At 26.8% G+C, this 22,993-nt stretch overlaps 2 protein-coding genes across 3 annotated transcripts; one reads left to right on the forward strand and one right to left on the reverse strand.

Annotated features, from left to right (window-relative positions):
• Window positions 1-384: 384 nt before the first annotated feature.
• On the reverse strand, window positions 385-11,964 carry LOC135923572 (large ribosomal subunit protein uL4m-like). 2 transcript variants are annotated; one of them, XM_065458397.1, is made up of 11 exons: window positions 11,856-11,964; window positions 11,775-11,814; window positions 11,577-11,727; window positions 11,484-11,535; window positions 11,237-11,354; window positions 1,554-1,660; window positions 1,086-1,136; window positions 961-1,019; window positions 846-919; window positions 662-799; window positions 385-612 (listed from the first exon to the last, which is right to left on the reverse strand). In XM_065458397.1, the coding sequence occupies exons 1-11, from the start codon at window positions 11,901-11,903 to the stop codon at window positions 548-550; spliced, it is 903 nt and encodes a 300-aa protein (XP_065314469.1). In that variant the 5' UTR covers window positions 11,904-11,964; the 3' UTR covers window positions 385-547. The 2 variants fall into 2 exon arrangements, with proteins under 2 accessions (XP_065314469.1, XP_065314470.1); XM_065458398.1 differs by having other exon boundaries at window positions 389-799.
• Window positions 11,965-13,305: 1,341 nt separating this feature from the next.
• LOC135924405 (uncharacterized) lies at window positions 13,306-15,105 on the forward strand. The gene is made up of 2 exons (XM_065459462.1): window positions 13,306-13,508; window positions 13,713-15,105. Exons 1-2 carry the CDS (start codon window positions 13,306-13,308, stop codon window positions 15,103-15,105), a joined length of 1,596 nt encoding a protein of 531 aa, XP_065315534.1.
• Window positions 15,106-22,993: the final 7,888 nt, after the last annotated feature.

Consider the following 22,993-nt stretch of genomic DNA (forward strand, 5'->3'; position numbering starts at 1 on the left):
AATATCAACATAATGAATTATAATGATGATATAATAAATAAATTATTTTTTCAATTTAATATTTAAAATTTAATAAGTAAACTTTTTTTAGAAAATTTTGGCACAAATTATAATTATCCTCATTATTTTTAATATAAGTATAATAAATTCAAGTTTGAAGTTTGTTCTATCTTATATCCATATATTAAATACAAAAGGAGTTATATACATTTGAAATTGGGGTCTATTAAACCCCACCAGAGTACTAACGTCATTTTTTTCTCGGAGTATTGAAGGGTTAAAACACTGATTTTTTTTATATTTAAAGGCATTTTTATAACACTTGATACCAAATTTTATTATATATACTGGTAGGTAAAGATAAAAATAAATACTAGCAATTTTGTTATTACACTGATAAAATATTTTTTTAATTACTGAAGAAATAAAAAACAGCCTCTTTACAATCTTATAAAACCTGCCTTCAAATGCTCTTGATCGACAAAAAAAATATCTTTTGACAAAAATAATGTACCACCATCACCTTTTTTAATTTTGAAATATAATTTTATGATAATTGACACAAAATATTAATTTTCACATAATAACGACAGTTTTCAAGGCTGATAAAACCTATTAAAATATTTAATGGTGAAGTAGTTTAATCAATCTTTTTTGCCACTTATATCTCTCGGTTCATATTTAACATTTGAAAGGCCTTCTTTATGCATGTGAAATAACAATTTATTTTCCAACTCTTCCAATGCGGATCTAGTGAAAACAATGCCTTCATATTTTAGCATCATCAAAATATTTAATCCTTATGTTTAAAAAAAAAATAAAATATAAAAATTAATTAGAATTACCATATACAGGTAATAAATTAAATTGAGGAATATTATGGCAGGCATAGGCAATATTTTTGGGCATGTAATCGGTACTATAGGTAAAAAAAAATTATATACACTTTTTTAAATTTACTTGTCAACGAATAAAACGGAAAGACCCCAATCTCTCTCATCAATCACTTTTTGCAAAAACTAATTAGGCATAATAAATCATTTGTAATAAAAAATAATTGCATCAATAAAATCATTTTAATTTACGTCAGGATCATCCGTGGGTATCTCTAAATCGTCCACAATATGTATGTCGTCCTATTATAAAGTTTATAGATTTACAAAATTTATTTATTTTTTGGGTAACAAAATATTTTTAAAAAATTTCTACTTCCAAATTGGTAATATGAAAATAATTTCAAAAAAAATTACGTAAGAGATAAGGTTTAAAGCTGTATCTTCTTTATATATTTTTGCAGTTTGAAAAAAAAATCAAAAATTTTTCATTTCACCTTGTAAGATTTTTTATGCATATAAGTTACTAAAGATTTTGAAGATAAATTTGATTAAAAATCTGTTCTTCAAATAAATATTTGTTCAATTTTTTTTACAAACGAATTTTTTGATATTAAGCTTTGACATTTTTAATTGATTTCTAAAATAGAACTATCTAAAAATCTTTTAAACTTAAATATGGAATGTACAAATTATCTTTAAAAAATATTTATGAAAAACTTGAGCAAATTTAACAGTCAATGTACTACAAAGACCCTTGAGTCTTTTTCCAAAATCTTCCATTCTAAAATATGATTTTGGAGCTCTTGGACCATGTGCTGTTCCCCCTATAAATTTTTAACGATAAAAAAAACTATTATAGCATAATAAAACAATCATTTAATAATATTTGTCATTTTTTAAATATATAATTTTGTAGTTCCATGTCAATTCAGAGAAACAATATTTCGCAAATTCACATTACCGATTATTATTCCGCGAAGACAATATCGCGATTTTTTTTATAGCGAAACTCATATCGCCAAACATAAAGCGAATATATTACAGCGAAACTTTTAACATGAATCAATAAAAGCGAAGTTATTACAGTAAAACCAAAATAGCGGACAATAGAGCAAAAAATATTTCGCTAAACATATCGTGAAAATATTATAGCGAATTTATATCACGAGGTTAATATTGCGATAATTGCCAATAGTGACTATTTTATTTTGAAATATTTATTTTTATGATAATATTTTTAAAAATGGTACAAGATTGATTCAATGATAAATTTTTAATTTTCTTTTAGCCTTAATAAATTTTAATGATTAATGAACTATTTGGTTTATAAAAGTTATTTGGAATAAAAAATTTTTGCTCCTGCCTCATGCTTTTCTTCCAAGACTTATTTTATAATAGGGCATAAGAAACCTAACCTAGGTTTTATTAATATATTAATCATTGAGTTCATTAGTAACTTTGATCCTTATTGGCAAATTGATATCTAGGTTTGGGCCAATATTTATTCTCTAAAGTACTTAATATTTATAAATTCATCAATAAGAGTCACTAATCAAAAACAGAGTTATAAGGTTGTCTTGATCGAATTTTGAATGGCGATTCATAAATAAATTATATTTAAGTATAAGAGATTTCCCTAATTTAAAATATTTTTAATCTTATAAATTTACGATCTTTATAGATATTTTTTTATCATTTCTGTTTTCTTTATAAAATAATAGTGCAAAAATATTGAATCTAATGAAGTTTGCTAAATTTTGGCAAGCATTAATTCTGAAGCTTAAGACATGCTTAATTACAATACACTTATAATAGCATTATAGCATTATGTATTAATAACTAGGAAAATTTAATAAAAAATTACTTAGCAAAATCATCTATGATTTTTAAAAATAATCTGCGATCAGCAAAAATTATTAGCTCTTAGTATTTTTTTAACTTGACTGAAAAAATTTCTAAGTATTTAAGAATATTTGTTAAAATTTACTTTTAATGACATAAAGCACATTTTTAAAATTTACGTTGGGGAGGGGTAAATTTATTAGGGTAAAACTTGAATCAAAATGTTCCCTCCATAATTTTAACCATAAGTGAGAGAGACCAGAAAGAAATTGGCATTTATTTCTATCACATCAGATAAAGGTTGCTTACTTAATAGACAATAATTAACAAAATATCCTTAAAACATTTTGCGTTTATGATTTAAAGAAACTTTGGAGGGTAAATTAATATTGAATATATTGCTTTCCCTTAAATAAATATATTCGCAAGATATTTACTGTTTCACGATAATGACTTTGCGCAAATAGCTATAAAGAGTTCGCGATAAAAGCTTAGCTAAAATATATTGGCGGAAAAAATATTTTCTTCTCTGAAAATGTTTCGCGGAAAAAAATTCGCAGAATTGGTTTGGCAATATCTATAAAATTTGTATGCGAAAAATATTCTGAATTGATCTGATACGAATTTTAAATTTTTTTATTTATTTAGCCCTTAGCCTACCATTATAACATCTATTAACAAAGGTCTCCAATAGACTTTTTATTTTTAAAATTTCATATTAATGTATAATATTTATCTGTAAATAATAATAAAAAACGAGAAACTTTTACAACGTAAAAGTATCCAATGTTTAATACCTTTGTAAATGTTTTGTTAATTTCAAATTGTTTTTTATCTTTTTTATATGGGTAAATAAACCTTTTTATGATGGGGTTTTTAGGCGTTACTAATACTTTTTTTCGGAAGATATTTCTGATACCCAGTTTCTAAAATTTCTTATGCTAAGTTTTTAATAAATAAAATTTTTGACAATGTTCTCTATGAAATTTTTGGGCAAAATGGTTAATAGTCCATAATTATTTTGTTTTTAAAAAGATACAAAATGATAAAGGTTTATAAAATTAAATTAAAATGGCAAAAGGCAGATCCCTGTGTGTTGCTCCTAAATTTGTAGGCCTTCAAAGAATTAAAATAATTCAGATTAGGCTCAATCCTAAAAATTTGTATATAAAAAAATGGGCCAAGCTCAGCTTGAAACATTCTATAAAATATGATATTAATAGACATTACTATTTCCCTAAAAAAGAAATGCTATTAATAATGGTAATACTTTTAGCATATTTAGGCATTAAATAACATTATATAGTAACAAGTAGATCATATATATCTTTTTGTAGTAAAAGTCATAGGTAGTGTTGTTAATCGGCTTAGCCGAGTCGGCTCGAACAGAGCTCACCCAAATTTTGGGTCGTTTTTTTCGACTCCAACTCAAAGTTTTGGTCGTTTTTTACGACTTCGACCAGAGTTCAAGCCGAAAAAAACGACTTCGACCCAAAATATGGGTCGTTTTTTTCGACTCCGACCCAAGTCCAAGCCGAAAAAAACGACCTCGACCCAAAATATGGGTCGTTTTTTACGACTCCGACTCAAAATTTGGGTCGTATTTTTCGACTTAAACTTGAAGTTTGGGTCATATTTTTCGACTCAAACTTGAAGTTTGGGTTGTTTTTTTCGACTAAAACATGAAGTTTGGGTCGTATTTTTTGACTCAAACTTGAAGTTTGGGTCGTATTTTTTGACTCAAACTTGAAGTTTGGGTCGTATTTTTTGACTCAAACTTGAAGTTTGGGTCGTATTTTTCGACTCCAACTCAAAGTTTGGGTCGTTTTTCTGACTCAGACTCAAACATCGGGTCGTTTTATTCAATCCGACCCAAAATATGGATCTTTTTTTTTAAAGACGACTTAAAGTTAGGGTTGCTTTTTTTCACCCCTAACCCAATTATCTAGATCATTTTTTTCGACCAAAAGTCAAATAACATTTAGTATATATTAATATTATAGGCGGGAAAGTTACTTAAAGCTTCTTTAAATTATAATGCTCTGATTAACTATTCATCATAGTTATATTTTAAAATTTTTAATTGATGTACCATAGAAAAGTGCCATTTGTCATGATAATTATTTTTGAACTTTTTTAAATGAAATAGATAAAAATATATATTGTAGACATGTTAAATCAAAATTTCAGTGATGATGTACCATAGATAAGTGGTAATTGTCATAATCGCTATTTTTGAACTTTTTTGAGTTTTTTTAAAGCAAATTGCTAAAAATATATATTCTAAACATGTTAAATTAAAAATTCAGTGAGGATGTATCATAGATAGGTGACAATTGTCATAATCGCTATTTTTGAACTTTTTTCAATTTTTTTAAAGGAAATAGCAAAAAATATATATTCTAACCATGTTAAATTAAAAATTCAGTGAGGATGTATCATAGATATGTGACAATTGTCATAATCGCTATTTTTGAACTTTTTCAAATTTTTTTAAAGGAAACATCTTAAAATATATATTCTAAACATGTTAAATTTAAAATTCAGTGAGGATGTATCATATATAGGTGACAATTGTCATAATCGCTATTTTTGAACTTTTTCAAATTTTTTTAAAGGAAATATCTAAAAATATATATTCTAAACATGTTAAATTAAAAATTCAGTGAGGATGTATCATAGATAGGTGACAATTGTCATAATCGCTATTTTTGAACTTTTTCAAATTTTTTTAAAGGAAATAGCTAAAAATATATATTCTAAACATGTTAAATTAAAATTTCAGTGAGGATGTATCATAGATAGGTGACAATTGTCATAATCGCTATTTTTAAACTTTTTCAAATTTTTTTAAAGGAAACATCTTAAAATATATATTCTAAACATGTTAAATTTAAAATTCAGTGAGGATGTATCATATATAGGTGACAATTGTCATAATCGCTATTTTTGAACTTTTTCAAATTTTTTAAAGGAAATATCTAAAAATATATATTCTAAATATGTTAAATTAAAAATTCAGTGAGGATGTATCATAGAGAGGTGACAATTGTCATAATCGCTATTTTTGAACTTTTTCAAATTTTTTTAAAGGAAATAGCTAAAAATATATATTCTAAACATGTTAAATTAAAATTTCAGTGAGGATGTATCATAGATAGGTGACAATTGTCATAATCGCTATTTTTAAACTTTTTCAAATTTTTTTAAAGGAAATATCTAAAAATATATATTCTAAACATGTTAAATTAAAAATTCAGTGAGGATGTATCATAGATAGGTGACAATTGTCATAATCGCTATTTTTGAACTTTTTCAAATTTTTTTAAAGGAAATAGCTAAAAATATATATTCTAAACATGTTAAATTAAAATTTCAGTGAGGATGTATCATAGATAGGTGACAATTGTCATAATCGCTATTTTTGAACTTTTTCAAATTTTTTTAAAGGAGATAGCTAAAAATATATATTCTAAACATGTTAAAGTCATTTATCTATGATACATCCTCACTGAATTTTTAATTTAACATGTTTAGAATATATATTTTTAGATATTTCCTTTAAAAAAATTTGAAAAAGTTCAAAAATAGTGATTATGACAATTGTCATCTATATATGATACATCCTCACTGAATTTTAAATTTAATATGTTTAGAATATATATTTTAAGATGTTTCCTTTAAAAAAATTTGAAAAAGTTCAAAAATAGCGATTATGACAATTGCCACATATCTATGATACATCCTCACTGAATTTTTAATTTAACATTTTTAGAATATATATTTTTTCCTATTTCCTTTAAAATAATTGAAAAAAGTTCAAAAATAGCGATTATGACAATTGTCACTTTTCTATGGTACATCTTCACTGAAATTTTATTTTAACATCTTTACAATATATATTTTTAGCTATTTCCTTTAAAAAAATTTGAAAAAGTTCAAAAATAGCGATTATGACAATTGTTACCTATCTATGATACATCCTCACTGAATTTTTAATTTAACATGTTTAGAATATATATTTTTAGATATTTCCTTTAAAAAAATTTGAAAAAGTTTAAAAATAGCGATTATGACAATTGTCACCTATCTATGATACATCCTCACTGAAATTTTAATTTAACATGTTTAGAATATATATTTTTAGCTATTTCCTTTAAAAAAATTTGAAAAAGTTCAAAAATAGCGATTATGACAATTGTCACTTTTCTATGGTACATCTTCACTGAAATTTTATTTTAACATCTTTACAATATATATTTTTAGCTATTTCCTTTAAAAAAATTTGAAAAAGTTCAAAAATAGCGATTATGACAATTGTCTACCATCTATGATACATCCTCACTGAATTTTTAATTTAACATGTTTAGAATATATATTTTTAGATATTTCCTTTAAAAAAATTTGAAAAAGTTTAAAAATAGCGATTATGACAATTGTCACCTATCTATGATACATCCTCACTGAAATTTTAATTTAACATGTTTAGAATATATGTTTTTAGCTATTTCCTTTAAAAAAATTTGAAAAAGTTCAAAAATAGCAATTATGACAATTGTCACTTTTCTATGGTACATCTTCACTGAAATTTTATTTTAACATCTTTACAATATATATTTTTAGCTATTTCCTTTAAAAAAATTTGAAAAAGTTCAAAAATAGCGATTATGACAATTGTCACCTATCTATGATACATCCTCACTGAATTTTTAATTTAACATGTTTAGAATATATATTTTTAGATATTTCCTTTAAAAAAATTTGAAAAAGTTCAAAAATAGCGATTATGACAATTGTCACCTATGTATGATACATCCTCACTGAATTTTAAATTTAACATGTTTAGAATATATATTTTAAGATGTTTCCTTTAAAAAAATTTAAAAAGTTTAAAAATAGCGATTATGACAATTGTCACCTATCTATGATACATCCTCACTGAAATTTTAATTTAACATGTTTAGAATATATATTTTTAGCTATTTCCTTTAAAAAAATTTGAAAAAGTTCAAAAATAGCGATTATGACAATTGTCACCTATCTATGATACATCCTCACTGAATTTTTAATTTAACATGTTTAGAATATATATTTTTAGATATTTCCTTTAAAAAAATTTGAAAAAGTTCAAAAATAGTGATTATGACAATTGTCATCTATATATGATACATCCTCACTGAATTTTAAATTTAATATGTTTAGAATATATATTTTAAGATGTTTCCTTTAAAAAAATTTGAAAAAGTTCAAAAATAGCGATTATGACAATTGTCACATATCTATGATACATCCTCACTGAATTTTTAATTTAACATTTTTAGAATATATATTTTTTCCTATTTCCTTTAAAATAATTGAAAAAAGTTCAAAAATAGCGATTATGACAATTGTCACTTTTCTATGGTACATCTTCACTGAAATTTTATTTTAACATCTTTACAATATATATTTTTAGCTATTTCCTTTAAAAAAATTTGAAAAAGTTCAAAAATAGCGATTATGACAATTGTTACCTATCTATGATACATCCTCACTGAATTTTTAATTTAACATGTTTAGAATATATATTTTTAGATATTTCCTTTAAAAAAATTTGAAAAAGTTTAAAAATAGCGATTATGACAATTGTCACCTATCTATGATACATCCTCACTGAAATTTTAATTTAACATGTTTAGAATATATATTTTTAGCTATTTCCTTTAAAAAAATTTGAAAAAGTTCAAAAATAGCGATTATGACAATTGTCACTTTTCTATGGTACATCTTCACTGAAATTTTATTTTAACATCTTTACAATATATATTTTTAGCTATTTCCTTTAAAAAAATTTGAAAAAGTTCAAAAATAGCGATTATGACAATTGTCTTCCATCTATGATACATCCTCACTGAATTTTTAATTTAACATGTTTAGAATATATATTTTTAGATATTTCCTTTAAAAAAATTTGAAAAAGTTTAAAAATAGCGATTATGACAATTGTCACCTATCTATGATACATCCTCACTGAAATTTTAATTTAACATGTTTAGAATATATGTTTTTAGCTATTTCCTTTAAAAAAATTTGAAAAAGTTCAAAAATAGCAATTATGACAATTGTCACTTTTCTATGGTACATCTTCACTGAAATTTTATTTTAACATCTTTACAATATATATTTTTAGCTATTTCCTTTAAAAAAATTTGAAAAAGTTCAAAAATAGCGATTATGACAATTGTCACCTATCTATGATACATCCTCACTGAATTTTTAATTTAACATGTTTAGAATATATATTTTTAGATATTTCCTTTAAAAAAATTTGAAAAAGTTCAAAAATAGCGATTATGACAATTGTCACCTATATATGATACATCCTCACTGAATTTTAAATTTAACATGTTTAGAATATATATTTTAAGATGTTTCCTTTAAAAAAATTTGAAAAAGTTTAAAAATAGCGATTATGACAATTGTCACCTATCTATGATACATCCTCACTGAAATTTTAATTTAACATGTTTAGAATATATATTTTTAGCTATTTCCTGTAAAAAAATTTGAAAAAGTTCAAAAATAGCGATTATGACAATTGTCACCTATCTATGATACATCCTCACTGAATTTTTAATTTAACATGTTTAGAATATATATTTTTAGATATTTCCTTTAAAAAAATTTGAAAAAGTTCAAAAATAGCGATTATGACAATTGTCACATATCTATGATACATCCTCACTGAATTTTTAATTTAACATGGTTAGAATATATATTTTTTGCTATTTCCTTTAAAAAAATTGAAAAAAGTTCAAAAATAGCGATTATGACAATTGTCACCTATCTATGATACATCCTCACTGAATTTTTAATTTAACATGTTTAGAATATATATTTTTAGCAATTTGCTTTAAAGAAACTCAAAAAAGTTCAAAAATAGCGATTATGACAATTACCACTTATCTATGGTACATCATCACTGAAATTTTGATTTAACATGTCTACAATATATATTTTTCTATTTCATTTAAAAAAGTTCAAAAATAATTATCATGACAAATGGCACTTTTCTATGGTACATCACTTAAAAATTTTAAAATATAACTATGATGAATAGTCAATCAGAGCATTATAATTTAAAGAAGCTTTAAGTAACTTTCCCGCCTATAATATTAATATATACTAAATGTTATTTGACTTTTGGTCGAAAAAAATGATCTAGATATTGGGTTAGGGGTGAAAAAAAGCAACCCCAACTTTAAGTCGTCTTTAAAAAGAAAGATCCATATTTTGGGTCGGATTGAATAAAACGACCCGATGTTTGAGTCTGAGTCAGAAAAACGACCCAAACTTTGAGTTAGAGTCGAAAAATACGACCCAAACTTCAAGTTTTAGTCGAAAAATACGACCCAAACTTCAAGTTTGAGTCGAAAAATATGACCCAAACTTCAAGTTTAAGTCGAAAAATACGACCCAAATTTCAAGTTTGAGTCGAAAAATACGACCCAAATTTTGAGTCGGAGTCGTAAAAAACGACCCATATTTTGGGTCGAGGTCGTTTTTTTCGGCTTGGACTTGGGTCGGAGTCGAAAAAAACGACCCATATTTTGGGTCGAAGTCGTTTTTTTCGGCTTGAACTCGGGTCGAAGTCGAAAAAAACGACCCAAACATTGAGTCGGAGTCGAATAAAACGACCCGAGCTTTGGGTCGGGGTCGCGACTCGCGGCGTTTTAACAACACTAGTCATAGGTACAAAGGATTAGTTTACTTCCTGTTTAAAATCTCTCCCCTATTTATAAAGTTGTTTTTTATTTATGTGAATTATTTGTCTATACCATAATATAATAAATTAATTTAAATCAATAAAATTGGTTTTATTCTGATACATTATTCATTTGAATAATAAAAATTATCACATTTTCATCATTCACTAGACAATGAAGGCAAAAAAAAACATCCAAAAATTTTAATAGTATAAAAATAAACATAAGTTACAGAGATGTAAAAAGGATTTAAAAAAAGGCAAAAGTTAGCCAATTTGTTCTTTGCTACCAAATTTATAATAGTTATTTTAAAAAAGGTCAGAATGAGCATAGTGTAAGTCTTAAATGAACACATTAGTTCAATGAACAATTAAATAATGATGAAATAAGTTGCATTTAAATGATGAATTAGATAGTGTGATTATTATGATGTATATAAGAGCCATTTCCAACCAATCAATATTAAAAATTCATCTTTATATGAAGAAGAGATCAAGTTTTTAGTTTACATATGGAGACAATTTGCATAGGCTAACTCTTCCATGAATATCTCATGCATTCACTAATTAAAAAGCAATTTCCAACCTTATTTTATTTTTTTTAAAAAAATAAAGTAATGTGAACATACCCACTTAAGGGCTGATTTTATTAGTTGTTAGTCTAATTCCATAAAAAATAAATTTGAACTAGCTTATTTTAAAAATTAAAAAAGGGGTCAAATTGAATTCCCAGGGCTCTAGACTAAGGGTAAAATATGTATTTTATTTAAATAAATGTAAAAGACTACTTAATTTATAATAATAACTCATATACCTTTATGCCATATATTCCCTTTCCTATTGCCAGCTCTAGCCCGTCCAGTTCCTTTTTGAGGCCAAGGCTTTTTAAAAGATCCAGGAACTTCATGGATTGCTAATGCATTCTTAAAACTCTTATATTTGAATTATGTATATTAAATTATTAACTATTATGCAAAACTTTATTTACATTTTTTGCAATACGTCAGTATTCATAAAATGTATTAAAATAGTTAAATATCTAATTTAAATTAATGACTCACTATATTCCTATAGTTTTCTTGCCAGTTTGTATTAATTTTTATCAAATCTAATCTGAGTAAATAGATAAAAATTACATTATAATTTTAATAAACCTAGGTATGGTGGCAAAAATGTCAGGATGTAAGTCAATTATGCCTAATTTTTGGTCTTCTATACTTTTCAATGTCTGAATCCAGGCTTGTCTGGGCTTGGTATATAAATTTGGGAATTTCAATTCTCGCAAAACATGACCGTATTCTTTTACTTATGTTTTTGATAAAAATTTTATTTAATTATAAATAATATAATACATTGGGATATATCCGATATTTCAGTATTTAGACAAAGCCCCTAATAAAAAGAGAAATCTAAATTAAGGATAAATAAATTACTTTTGAGTTATGTTTTAAAACTGAAAAAAGATTTCTTTTTAAAATCATTTACTGAATAAAGTTTTCACAAATAAGACGAATTGACATTCTGTCGAATATGACGCAGTGGTAACCCAAGACAAATAATACCTAGATTGACGTTGCATTCATTATAAGTGTACATCCAATGACATATATGTCATTGTGTACATCAATAAAAATCAGCTGGGGCTTATCAGTTTAAAACTCTTTAACCTAACATAATAGCTTTTTAAAGATGCCTTTTGAACCAACATTTCATAACACATTATGGCATAAATTTAAACTTTTGATCTGGTCAGCATATACATTGTAACCTTAATTTCTGTTCTGTCTTTTTCTTAATAGTGATCTTTTGATCTTAAATATTATATTAGCATATAAGGTATCTTTCAGGTATGCTCTACTTATCTAAACTAATAACATAACATTACATAAAACATATCTTAAATTTTTTTTGGCTATCTTATACACCAAGTATATACGACATTATAATACATTAGCATAGCAACATTATAACTTTAACGATTGTTGGCTATATTGGTAATGGGAGATCAATCACAATATTATCCATATTTTTGTTACTTAATAAGTTCCCTCTTTTTAAATAAATTGCCTTTTAGGCGCCTCTTCGACGCCGGAAAAATTTTTTTTTTTTTTAAAAAAATGATTGTGATTATATTCTTATACTTTAGGTGCCAGTGACTAATGTTTTCTTTCTCTTGTCCCTGATAAAATTTTCATTATTATTATTCCAATTTCTCTCAAATACTTTGTTGATAGCTTATATTATTTATTTTTACATGTCTCTATTTCATTTATTTTCATTTATTTAAATTTTAGCGTATTGGATTGAAAGGAAAAATCTTTTCTTTTAAACATGATTTATTATTAACTATATTACAAAAATATATAGAAAAAATATATGGAAAAATATATAGAAATAAAGAAATCTCACCAACTTTTTCTCCCATATTATTATTTTAGTCCTACTTTATAAAACACAAGCCCAATATAACACTCTATTATTTTTCCAATTATTTTTCAATTTTACAATTATTTTCAATTTTTAATTTTACTACAATCAAGTTAAACACGTTCTTTGTTTTACCAACTCTCACCTTATTGCAAACCGAAATATACTGAAACTGAGGTAAATTTTTCTTTTTCTTAATTTATAGACTTTAAGAGTCAAAAAAATAGGAAAACGTAATAAAGTCATTTATCGTAAGAAAATTTTTAAGGGGATAATCATACCTTTTGTATAGTTGGAATGTGATTTTCATTGTCAAATAGTTAATATATTAGAGTGTATACTTTTGATTTATAACATACACGTATTTCTGCTTTAAAAAATTTTTTTTTTAAATTTTGTTCGTCAAATTTTAAATCTGCTTTGTTAAATCTTTTTTAGTTTCAAGCGTTAACTGATATGGAGAACACAGTGTACGGTAAATTACTTATTGGGTCCCTTAATATTAATGGTTTGAATAATAAACTAGTAGTGCTACTAAGAGATTATGCGTCCATGAAATTAGACATCATTGGCATTCAGGAGACTCATAATCCAGGAAATACTACGGCTGACTTTAATGAATATAAGTTGTTTTGTTCTGGTATCACCCTTAATAGCTGGTCAGGAATAGCTTTCCTAACAAGCAGACGAATACAAAAATCAATAATTAATTTTGTACCTATATCAGAAAGATGTGGACTCCTGTATCTGAATACAAAATTCAGACCCACAATTTTAGTATATTTGTAAGCCCCACCAAAGAGGAAAGAGAGACTCGACTACATTAACGAAATAATTACTCTAATAAATTCCCTGCCTTTGAGGTATAATATCATAATCTTAGGAGACTTGAGAATTGGCAAAAACGAGGAATATGATAATAATATTATTGGAAGTGCCAGCATGCAGCAAATCAATAAGGAGGATAGCATCAGATTACTGGATTTTTGCAGAACCAAAAATCTGAAAATAGTGAACACCTTTTTCAATCATAACGAGATAAACACGTTTACTTTCATGAGAGCTAATCAAAAATCTCAAATAGATTTTTTCATATCAAATATCCATGAATGGTTCGAGGATGTTAAAGTGTCCACGAACATCAAATTATCAGATCATAGATTGGTAGTCGCAAAGATGTTTGTAAAAAATATATGGAAATATCATCACAAAAATAGCCCAAATACACTAGGCTACAGAGTAAACTCTCTTAAACCCATACTTCCAAGAAAACAAATAAAGGCACATTCACACGAAAATCTACAAATACTAGATCAAGCGTTAAAAAGGAAAAGAGACATTTTTTTAAATACGACCGAAAATAGAAATGTAAATGCTGTTTGGAATCTTTTTAAAAGAAACATCATAGAGTCACACAATACACTACCAAATGTGAATATCTTTCTAAGGAAGGAATGGATAACAAACGAGACAGTAATCAAAATAAATCAACTTAGAGAAGGAAATATTTTAAACAAAGACTTATGGAAGGACATACAAAAACGTTTGAGGAGTGATAGAAGGACATACATTGCTAAGAAAGCTTTTGAAATAGATAAAGATATGAAGGACAATAGAATATATGATGCATATAACAAACTGAACTATTTTTGTAAACCCTACAGTTTTAAAAAAATCCCATCTCTAGTTCTAAAAAACGGAAAACAAGATGAACAATTAGCTTTATGGGTAGATTACTATATGAGGGTCTTTGACTCAAGAAAAGCCTTCTGCCAAACAAGCACAAGCGTACGCTCAATCCCGCCTCCGTCTGGTTTTTCCACCGATGAAATAAAGAAAGCTATCACTAAACTATGTAATAATAATAAAGCTCCTGGGCTTGACGAAATAACTGCCGAACATCTAAAAAGTGCATCAAACACTATATCTTCCTATCTATTACCCCTCTTTAACAAAATCTGGGATAGTGGCGAAACTCCTAAAGAATGTAATATCTCTTTATTATGTAATTTTCCCAAAATAAAAGACCCAAAAAGCTTCAAAGATTATCGGGCTATTGCCCTAACATTTACTGTTTCTAAAATATTCATGGTTCTGATAAAGAACAGAATTTTGTCATCTCGGCCAACCTTACTTCCGAAATATATTTGTGCCTACAGGCCAAAGAGAAATATGCTAGAACTAATTTTAGCACTAAAAATAATAATACAAAAATGTTGGAAATACAAAATTAACGCCTACCTCATCTTATGTTGATTTCAGTAGAGCGTTTAACAATGTAAATCATGATGCTCTTTGGAAGACATTGTTGGAATGCGAGATTGAATCAAACATAATCCACATAATAAAAAACCATTATACGAATCTCACCGGCTGTATAAAAATTAACAATAAGATACCCCCCCCCCCTTTAAGATAAAGAAAGGCGTAAAACAAGGATGCGTACTTTCACCTTTACTGTTCAATATTATAATGCATAAAATTATTAAAGAAGTTTCAGGAGCTGCATGTTTAATGGATCTAAGCTCCAATTCAAAGTTACATCTAGAGAACAGAATAATATCATACGCAGATGACATCGCTGTAGTGTCCTTAAGTATTAAAGAAACGGAAAATATATAACACCTATTAGTAAACTTAAGTCTAAAAATGGGTTTAAAATTCAATTTTAATAAAACAGTTATTCTTCCTTCCCCGAGTGCTGCCCAGAATCCAAGTATCATAATTGATGGCAATATCTTTTAGGTAGTAGAAAAATAAAATATCTAGGCGTACTTTTGGATAACAAGGGCTGTTGTAAAGAAGAGATGAAAACCAGAATACAAAAGGCAAAAGGGGCTTTTTACAAGTATATGAAGTTATTGAAGACGAAAGAGATCTCTGTTCACACCAGACTTAGAATCTTCAATTCTACAATCATCCCCATATTACTTTTTGGATGGGACTTATGGGTATTTAACAAAACAGAAAATAGGAGACTCCAATCCTTCATAAATAACTGCCTTAGAATCATAAATGGAATTTTTTATCCGAAGGTTATATCAAACAACAATTTATAGAGAGCATCTAAGCATACTCCGATACACATCACCCTGAGGAAACGCCGTATTCAATTTCTGGCCCATATCATAAGAAACTCAGATCAAAATCTTGTCCATGATGTTATTACTTGGCTTTACACCTATAATAGAAAAGAATATACAAAATACAAATCCCTCTGGTACTATAAGACCATAAAAGATATAATGGAGTTAAATTTAAATATGAAACAATTCATTAAATTAAATAACTGCAAAAAGTTCATTAAAAAACTCTTCAGGATAAAGGAAAGATATTTCAAATGAAAAAATCACCAGTGTTTTATATTTTTAATCACCAAAATCATGGGACGTTTCTAAATTAGGACTAATAGCAAACTGAATTGGTATGTACTTTATTTCATCTTAATTTCTATAAAAATCTTTAAATAAAAATCAGCCACTACCCACCCTTAAAGTAATTAACTTAAACTGCAGTTCTTGGGCATAGGCTCTTTTTTTGTCCCGCTCCTATTTGATTTTAAGCCTATGGACGTCTGCAACTTCTTCGAAAAGTTGAGCGTACAAATACGTGCGGCTTGCCCATAAACGTGTTGAGGGCTCCTCATATTTTATTTTTAATTAATACCCAAATTAACTTTGTTCCAATTAGATGGAAATGAGGAAAACCTAGCGTAGCTCTGTTGATACTCAACGTTAGAGGGTATATGCGCTATATATCACCTATCACGTATATTTAACGTATACTTTATTAAAGAATTGTCAAATCATCGAAATAATAAGAAAACAAGTTATCAAATTAATAAGAGTAACATGATAATAATTACTATAAAAGTCGCTTTCAAATTATGAATAAATCGTCAGTCTAGATAATATTATATGCCATTGTATGAATTCGAACCCTGAACTCTCGTATATTGGCTGTACCCTAATCTGGACCCTTTTTAAAAGAAGAGGAAGGGTTCTAGGTGTCAATGGGCAGGTAGGTGGGTGAGCGGGTTAAGAAATTTAAAATTTTTGTTCAAAACAAACTAATTTTTTATTGTACCAATCGTTTTTTTTAAATGAAGAACACTTACCTAACTATATTATGTACAACAATAAAACTTTTTTTTGAATATAAATAAATTTTTCTGTGTATTAAAATTAAAATTTCCTTTTATGGGAATGTAATAAAACTTTTCTCTTAAAATAAATAATCATTTTTGGATATTGAAAATTAAAATTATCTTTTTAAGTCTACAATCTGCATTGAATATTTTATTTTAGTAGTTTATATTTATATTTGCCCTTTTCATTTTTAATTATTATATAATATATAAATTTTATTTTTTATAACATAATTTTTAATAAAAATTAAAAAATATTTTTTAATTTAATTTTTATTTTAAAATTATATTATGAATAACGTATATATATCTAAAAAAATAAAAAATAATTTTTACAAGTTAAAAGATAATGAATCAGACAATAAACTCAAATCTTCAATGTGGAAACAATTTAAAATCATTTTTGATGACAATGACAAAAAGCTAGATTGGATTCGCTGCAATATTTGCGAATCTATCTATAAATATAATAACAAAAATGGCACATCCTTCTTCCTTCGGCATCAATGTTCATTTGTAAATTATGAAGATTTTATAGATAATAAAAAAATAACCGAATATTTTCAAAAAGACAATTCCCAATTTAACAAAACGATAAAATCGGGTCTAATTGTCAATTTGTAGAGGTGTAATGCCGAAATTTTTTTTATTAGATGCTTAAAAAATTAAACCATAATTAAATTTTATAAGAGGGCTTGGGTTAAAATTTTTTTTATATATAATGGGCGGGCGGGTAAAAAATTTCAGAATAATGGGCGGGCGGGTAAGAAATTTTAGATTAAAATATATTTTTTGAAAACTATGGGCGGGTTGGTTAAATTTTTTTAAAACAATGGGTCCAATGCAGACCTCTAATAGTGAATCATTTATAAGCATATTAGATTTAAGAATGAAAATTTTGGACGCGTCAAACCGCTTGTAAATAAATTGGCAAATTATACCAAGCTTCCAAATTAAAGCGAATTAGAAAATTAACAAATGTTCATAGTATTGTCAATATCTCAACCAATAACTCTTTATAGCTATCACATTATTATATTAACAATAAAGGGAAAATGGAAAGTTTTATTTAAGATTTAATTAAATTACCACACCCACATTGTGGTTATGATTTTTCCAAAGCATTGTTAGCATCACTCGATTCATTTGAATTCAAGTTAGATATTATCAATCACTCACGACAATACAACATATAGAGTAAGTGTTGCAGCGAAAATGTAACGATTTTTAAATTAAAATATAATATAATGTTTAGCCATAGATGTATGCCCATAACATTAACATTCTTGTAAAAGAAGGGATATCATCATTAGATGTTTAACTTGAAAAAGATATCTCTTTTGCCCAAGCTCCTACATAAATATATGGAGCTATCTGATGGAACCAGAATCTTTCTAGATGATATTTTCGACCTAGGTCTAGAGGAAGACACCACTGAGCCAAGTGACATCAAGGGCGTGATGAAATTGTTTCATTTGGATGAATCACCTGGAATACAAGAGGTTAATCACATGGGCAGAGTCAAAAATAGTTATGTGATAACAAAACCCATTCAGGACTCTCACGCACATGGTAAATCTCTTAAGCAACACCAGTTCATCAACGACGATCGCCCCGAATAGCACTTCGAAGAAACGTTATGATGTACGCTGCGACTATTGCCACGACAAACGATTCGATAGACGGCACAGCAATTTCCACGACAATCGTTTTGATCAAAGCCACGATAATTTTCACTATAACCGCAACCGTTTCGATAATCGCAACGACTGCTATAGAGGTGATAACCTAACCAACTATTCCCGTCGTGGTCAGAACAGACACAACCCTCAAAATATTAAAGGTTTCCCGAAATATTCGTCGAGGCCTAACCAGTACAATATACATTAATACTTACAATAGATCTTCTGATTACAAAGATTGTGATTGTCAATTGAATACGAACCATGCTATGAACATCGAAGTAATCGATGATGACGACGACTTTGGATGGTTGGCTGAGACAACATAAACCTTGTTCGAGAGGAATCTAGATTCCCGAAGCCATGCATAAATGATCTGATGGCAAAGTTAGCTAAGGGCTGCCTTTACTTTACCGCCATCGTTCGGTTTGAAAAGAAGACACCATGAACATGGATGGTGTATTGCTTGGCGATCATGAACGACAATAGCGTTACCACTCAACTTATCCAAGGAAATCCTAAGCCGAATTTCTTTGGAGGGTGGAATGTTAAATAATAGTGATTATACCTTTCGGTGAAAATTTTATATTAACATTTTTTTATATATCATTTTAATGTGACATTTTTTTTATTCACTTTGTATTTAAATATAATCGGTGAAAATTTTATATTAACATTTTTTTTATATCATTATAACGTTACATTTTTTATAATGTCAATTTATATTAATACACAATTAGTTATTTTTTTTATTGTTTAAAAAAAGATATATAAAGAGAAATTGTTTTTGTTGAAAGGGGAAGAAAAAATGTAATTTATCATTGAAAATAAAATGTAAATTATGATTAAAAATAAAATATAAACGAGAATTTACACAATTCTTACAACATAGCAATACAAATAATAGATGCTGGTTAATTAGCAGTAATAGCCATGACACTCACGATGTAAACTAGTATCAGAATTTATTATGTTGGATAAATTGATAAAATAAAAACACTAAAAATCTTTGGAAGAAATAATTGTGCAAATATAGTGTTGTTAAAAAGTCGAGTTCTCCTGACTTCGACTCCGAGTCGAAGTCGCAATAATCGACTCATTTTTACAACTCAAGTTTTGAACTTGAGTCGTGAACTCAAGTCGTGAACTCAAGTCGTGAACTCGAGTTATGAACTTGAGTCGTGAACTCAAGTCGTGAACACAAGTCGTGAACTCGAGTTATGAACTTGAGTCGTGAACTCAAGTCGTGAACTCGAGTTATGAACTTGAGTCGTGAACTCAAGTCGCGACTCGAGTTATAAACTTGAGTCGTGAACTCAAGTCGTGAACTCGAGTCGTGAACTTGAGTCGCGACTCGAGTTATTTGAGTCGTGAACTCAAGTCGCGACTTAAATTATGAACTTAAGTCATGAATTAAAGTCGACTTAAGTTGTGAACTCATGTCTATATACTTGAGTCGACTAGATAACGAATAATTTTATGAACTTGAGACGACGACTAGAGGACGAATATTTCAAATTAATTATTAATTTTAATTAAGATATATGTTGTTTATTACATTTTTTTATTTTAGACTTCCAACTTGAGTTGTAAATAGGAATTATATACTTGAGACAATTAGAGGACAAATAGTTCTATAAATTTGATCGACTAGAGACTAGACTCTAGTATATTTCAAATTAATTAGTTATTTTTAATTACGATATTTTTGTTTATTAATATTAAATTTAAAATTAGATAGTCGAGTAATCCTGACTCCGTGTCGAAGTAGCAATAACTAGAGTCATTTTTACGACTCTAGTTCTGAACTTGAGTCGTGAACTCAATAAATAGGTTAATTTAAATTTTATGAAACTCTATTACTTATTATATAAGTGTTATTTATTGGTTGTTTTTCTAGGGGCTTGGATCTTAAAATCGACTTAACTTATGAGCACGAACCCCTTGCACAGATTAATATATCTTAAGTTGATTTTTCTTGACCTTATTAATATATATAAATATATGGTTATTAGAGGTATCAATCGCTAGCTAATTAGATCTATTGAATAGGTTGCAAACTATGTCTAGATGAGTGAAGCTATTTCTACGTAGGTCAGGAATTATTTTATCAGCACCAAATATTGATATGATAATGGGTGGGTATCATAAGTATAGTTCTACCTTTATATGGTGTATATAATTTTGACCTGGGAGCGGGGGTAAAAAATATGGTCTCAAATTTGTTCGTGAAAAAAATTGACATGTCTATATCTTAACATTTAATTATTAAAAGATAAAAATATCTGCAAGATTACCAAAAATTAGGGTTTAATTTAGGTTCAGGATTTTTAAATTCTATATAACGTAAATTTTGATAACGTGAATTTAATCGAAAAAATCAATTCCTATATAATTATTGGAAATAAAAAAATGTTGCTCGTAACATCAAAAACCGTTTGAAAAAACGTTAGGTATGTAAATTGTCGTATTTATTATTACCTCTGTTTGAAATTGAAATATAAAAGATTATAATCTTCAAGGATGAGGTAATAAGAGGCAAATTTTGAGGTCAAATACTCTTCCGGTCAATTGACTGATTTTGACCGGTCAATTGACCGACTAAAAAGTATTCAAAAATCATCTTTAAAACCTAGGTTTTTAATTAATTTATGACGATTTACAAAGTTAGGAATTTATTGAATCCTTTGGATGTGCAGCACATGGCTAGAATCTGTTAATTAAAAATTTATGCCAAATACGTTTTATTGAAAGAAGATCATCAAAAAAGCCAAACATATAATTAAATTATAAAATTTAATGATATTTTATTGGTAACTTTAAAAAAAGGCAAATATTGAAAGGATATAAGTCTTCCTTAACCCTTCACTACAAAGGTGGGGTAAACAATACCCCACGACTTTTATAATGTTGGTAATAAAAAAACCTGAAGATATTTTGACCTAGTTTTTATAGTAGTTTAATATTTTCTTATAAAGAATATATCTACCAAATTTCAAGATAATTGATTTGATATTTTTTAAAATATTTGCAGTAGTATAGGTCCTACCTTTGTACTTAAGTAATTTTTTTTTTTAGTATTTATTATCTCCTATATTTTTTAAATATATACTCATAATTTTAGATCTCAATTTTTTATATGTTCTGAGATATAGCTATTTTTATTATAATACATTTTTACAAAATTTTAAATAAAAATATGGGTATTGTATTATATATATTCTAAAAATAAAAATTAATGTCTTTTCTTTCCTTAGGTGGTCTGGTATATTCTAAAAATTAATAACTTTTCCTTTCCTTCATCATTATGTTGGAACGAAGTAAAATAAAAATACACCGCCTCCCCCCCCTTCCCCCTTTGTTAACTAAAATAAATTTATATTTAACAAAAAACATCTGGGGCTGGGCATATAAAAAATAATTTTAATAATAAACAACATTAAATTTGATACAAAAAAATAAAATTATTCCTCCGCCCCTAAATGATGAGGTGCCAGCAAGGCGTTAATGAATTTAAATTTATTTTTCAGAGAATTATTTAGTATATAATAATTTTTTATAATTATAAAAAAAGCTTTTTTCTTTACTTATTTTTTTGGATTATATTTTTTCTTCAATATGATGATAATGGAAACAGAAATAGAACAAGTAATAACAAAAAATACTATTAAGTAATATAATAATAAGTTTGAGGTGTTTAAAAAAACAGAAATACCACATTTATGTATTAGGAAAAAAATAGTTAAAGTGAATATTTTTTCAAATTTTTACAATAATTTTTTTTTAAAAATATAACATAAGAATTTACCTATGAAATGTTTATAGAATATCGTATGTAATTGGAAAATTAATTTTTTGGAAGTGTAATACTGTATTGTTAATGATCTTTATTTCAGATTCTATCCTTAAATAATAATCTATAATTACAAATACAAAAATAATAATTTACATAATGATTTAATTTTGTAAGAAAATATTATATTTTAAATTGCATTCTCGTTTAGTTTTGAGTGTTCCGAAATTGGCATCTTTCTTTTTATATCTTTATTTTAATTTTTTCATTTCAGGCTGGGACAGCAATTTGGTTACTATGTCAATTTTCTCTTTATTCCAGCAATTAAATTTTCTTTTTGGGTTTTGAATTGCCGGTGAGTTTATAGGGTTTATTATAGTAAAATTGGCACTTATAGCAGATTGCGAAAATGATGTGGAAAAGGAATGATTAGATAAAAAGGAATTATTATTATATAAAGAAGAATTTCTAAAACTATTATTGGTATTATTGGATAATCTATTAGGGGAGAAGTGCCATGAA

Source organism: Gordionus sp. m RMFG-2023, chromosome 2 (genome assembly GCF_954871325.1).
Source record: "Gordionus sp. m RMFG-2023 chromosome 2, tfGorSpeb1-WG-v2, whole genome shotgun sequence".
In the NCBI taxonomy this organism is placed as follows: domain Eukaryota; kingdom Metazoa; phylum Nematomorpha; class Gordioida; order Chordodea; family Parachordodidae; genus Gordionus; species Gordionus sp. m RMFG-2023.

Coding starts and splice junctions, on each gene's coding strand:
- LOC135923572 (XM_065458397.1), bottom strand. CDS start 11,903: ATGATTTTAAAAAGAAATCTTTTTTCAGTTTTAAAACATAACTCAAAA. Junction 11,536..11,576: donor ATTTTTGCCACCATACCTAG/GTTTATTAAAAT, acceptor CTATTTACTCAG/ATTAGATTTGATAAAAATTA. Junction 1,661..11,236: donor AGGGAATATATGGCATAAAG/GTATATGAGTTA, acceptor AAAAATTTATAG/GGGGAACAGCACATGGTCCA.
- LOC135924405 (XM_065459462.1), top strand. CDS start 13,306: ATGGAGAACACAGTGTACGGTAAATTACTTATTGGGTCCCTTAATATT. Junction 13,509..13,712: donor GGTATCACCCTTAATAGCTG/GTCAGGAATAGC, acceptor CCTGCCTTTGAG/GTATAATATCATAATCTTAG.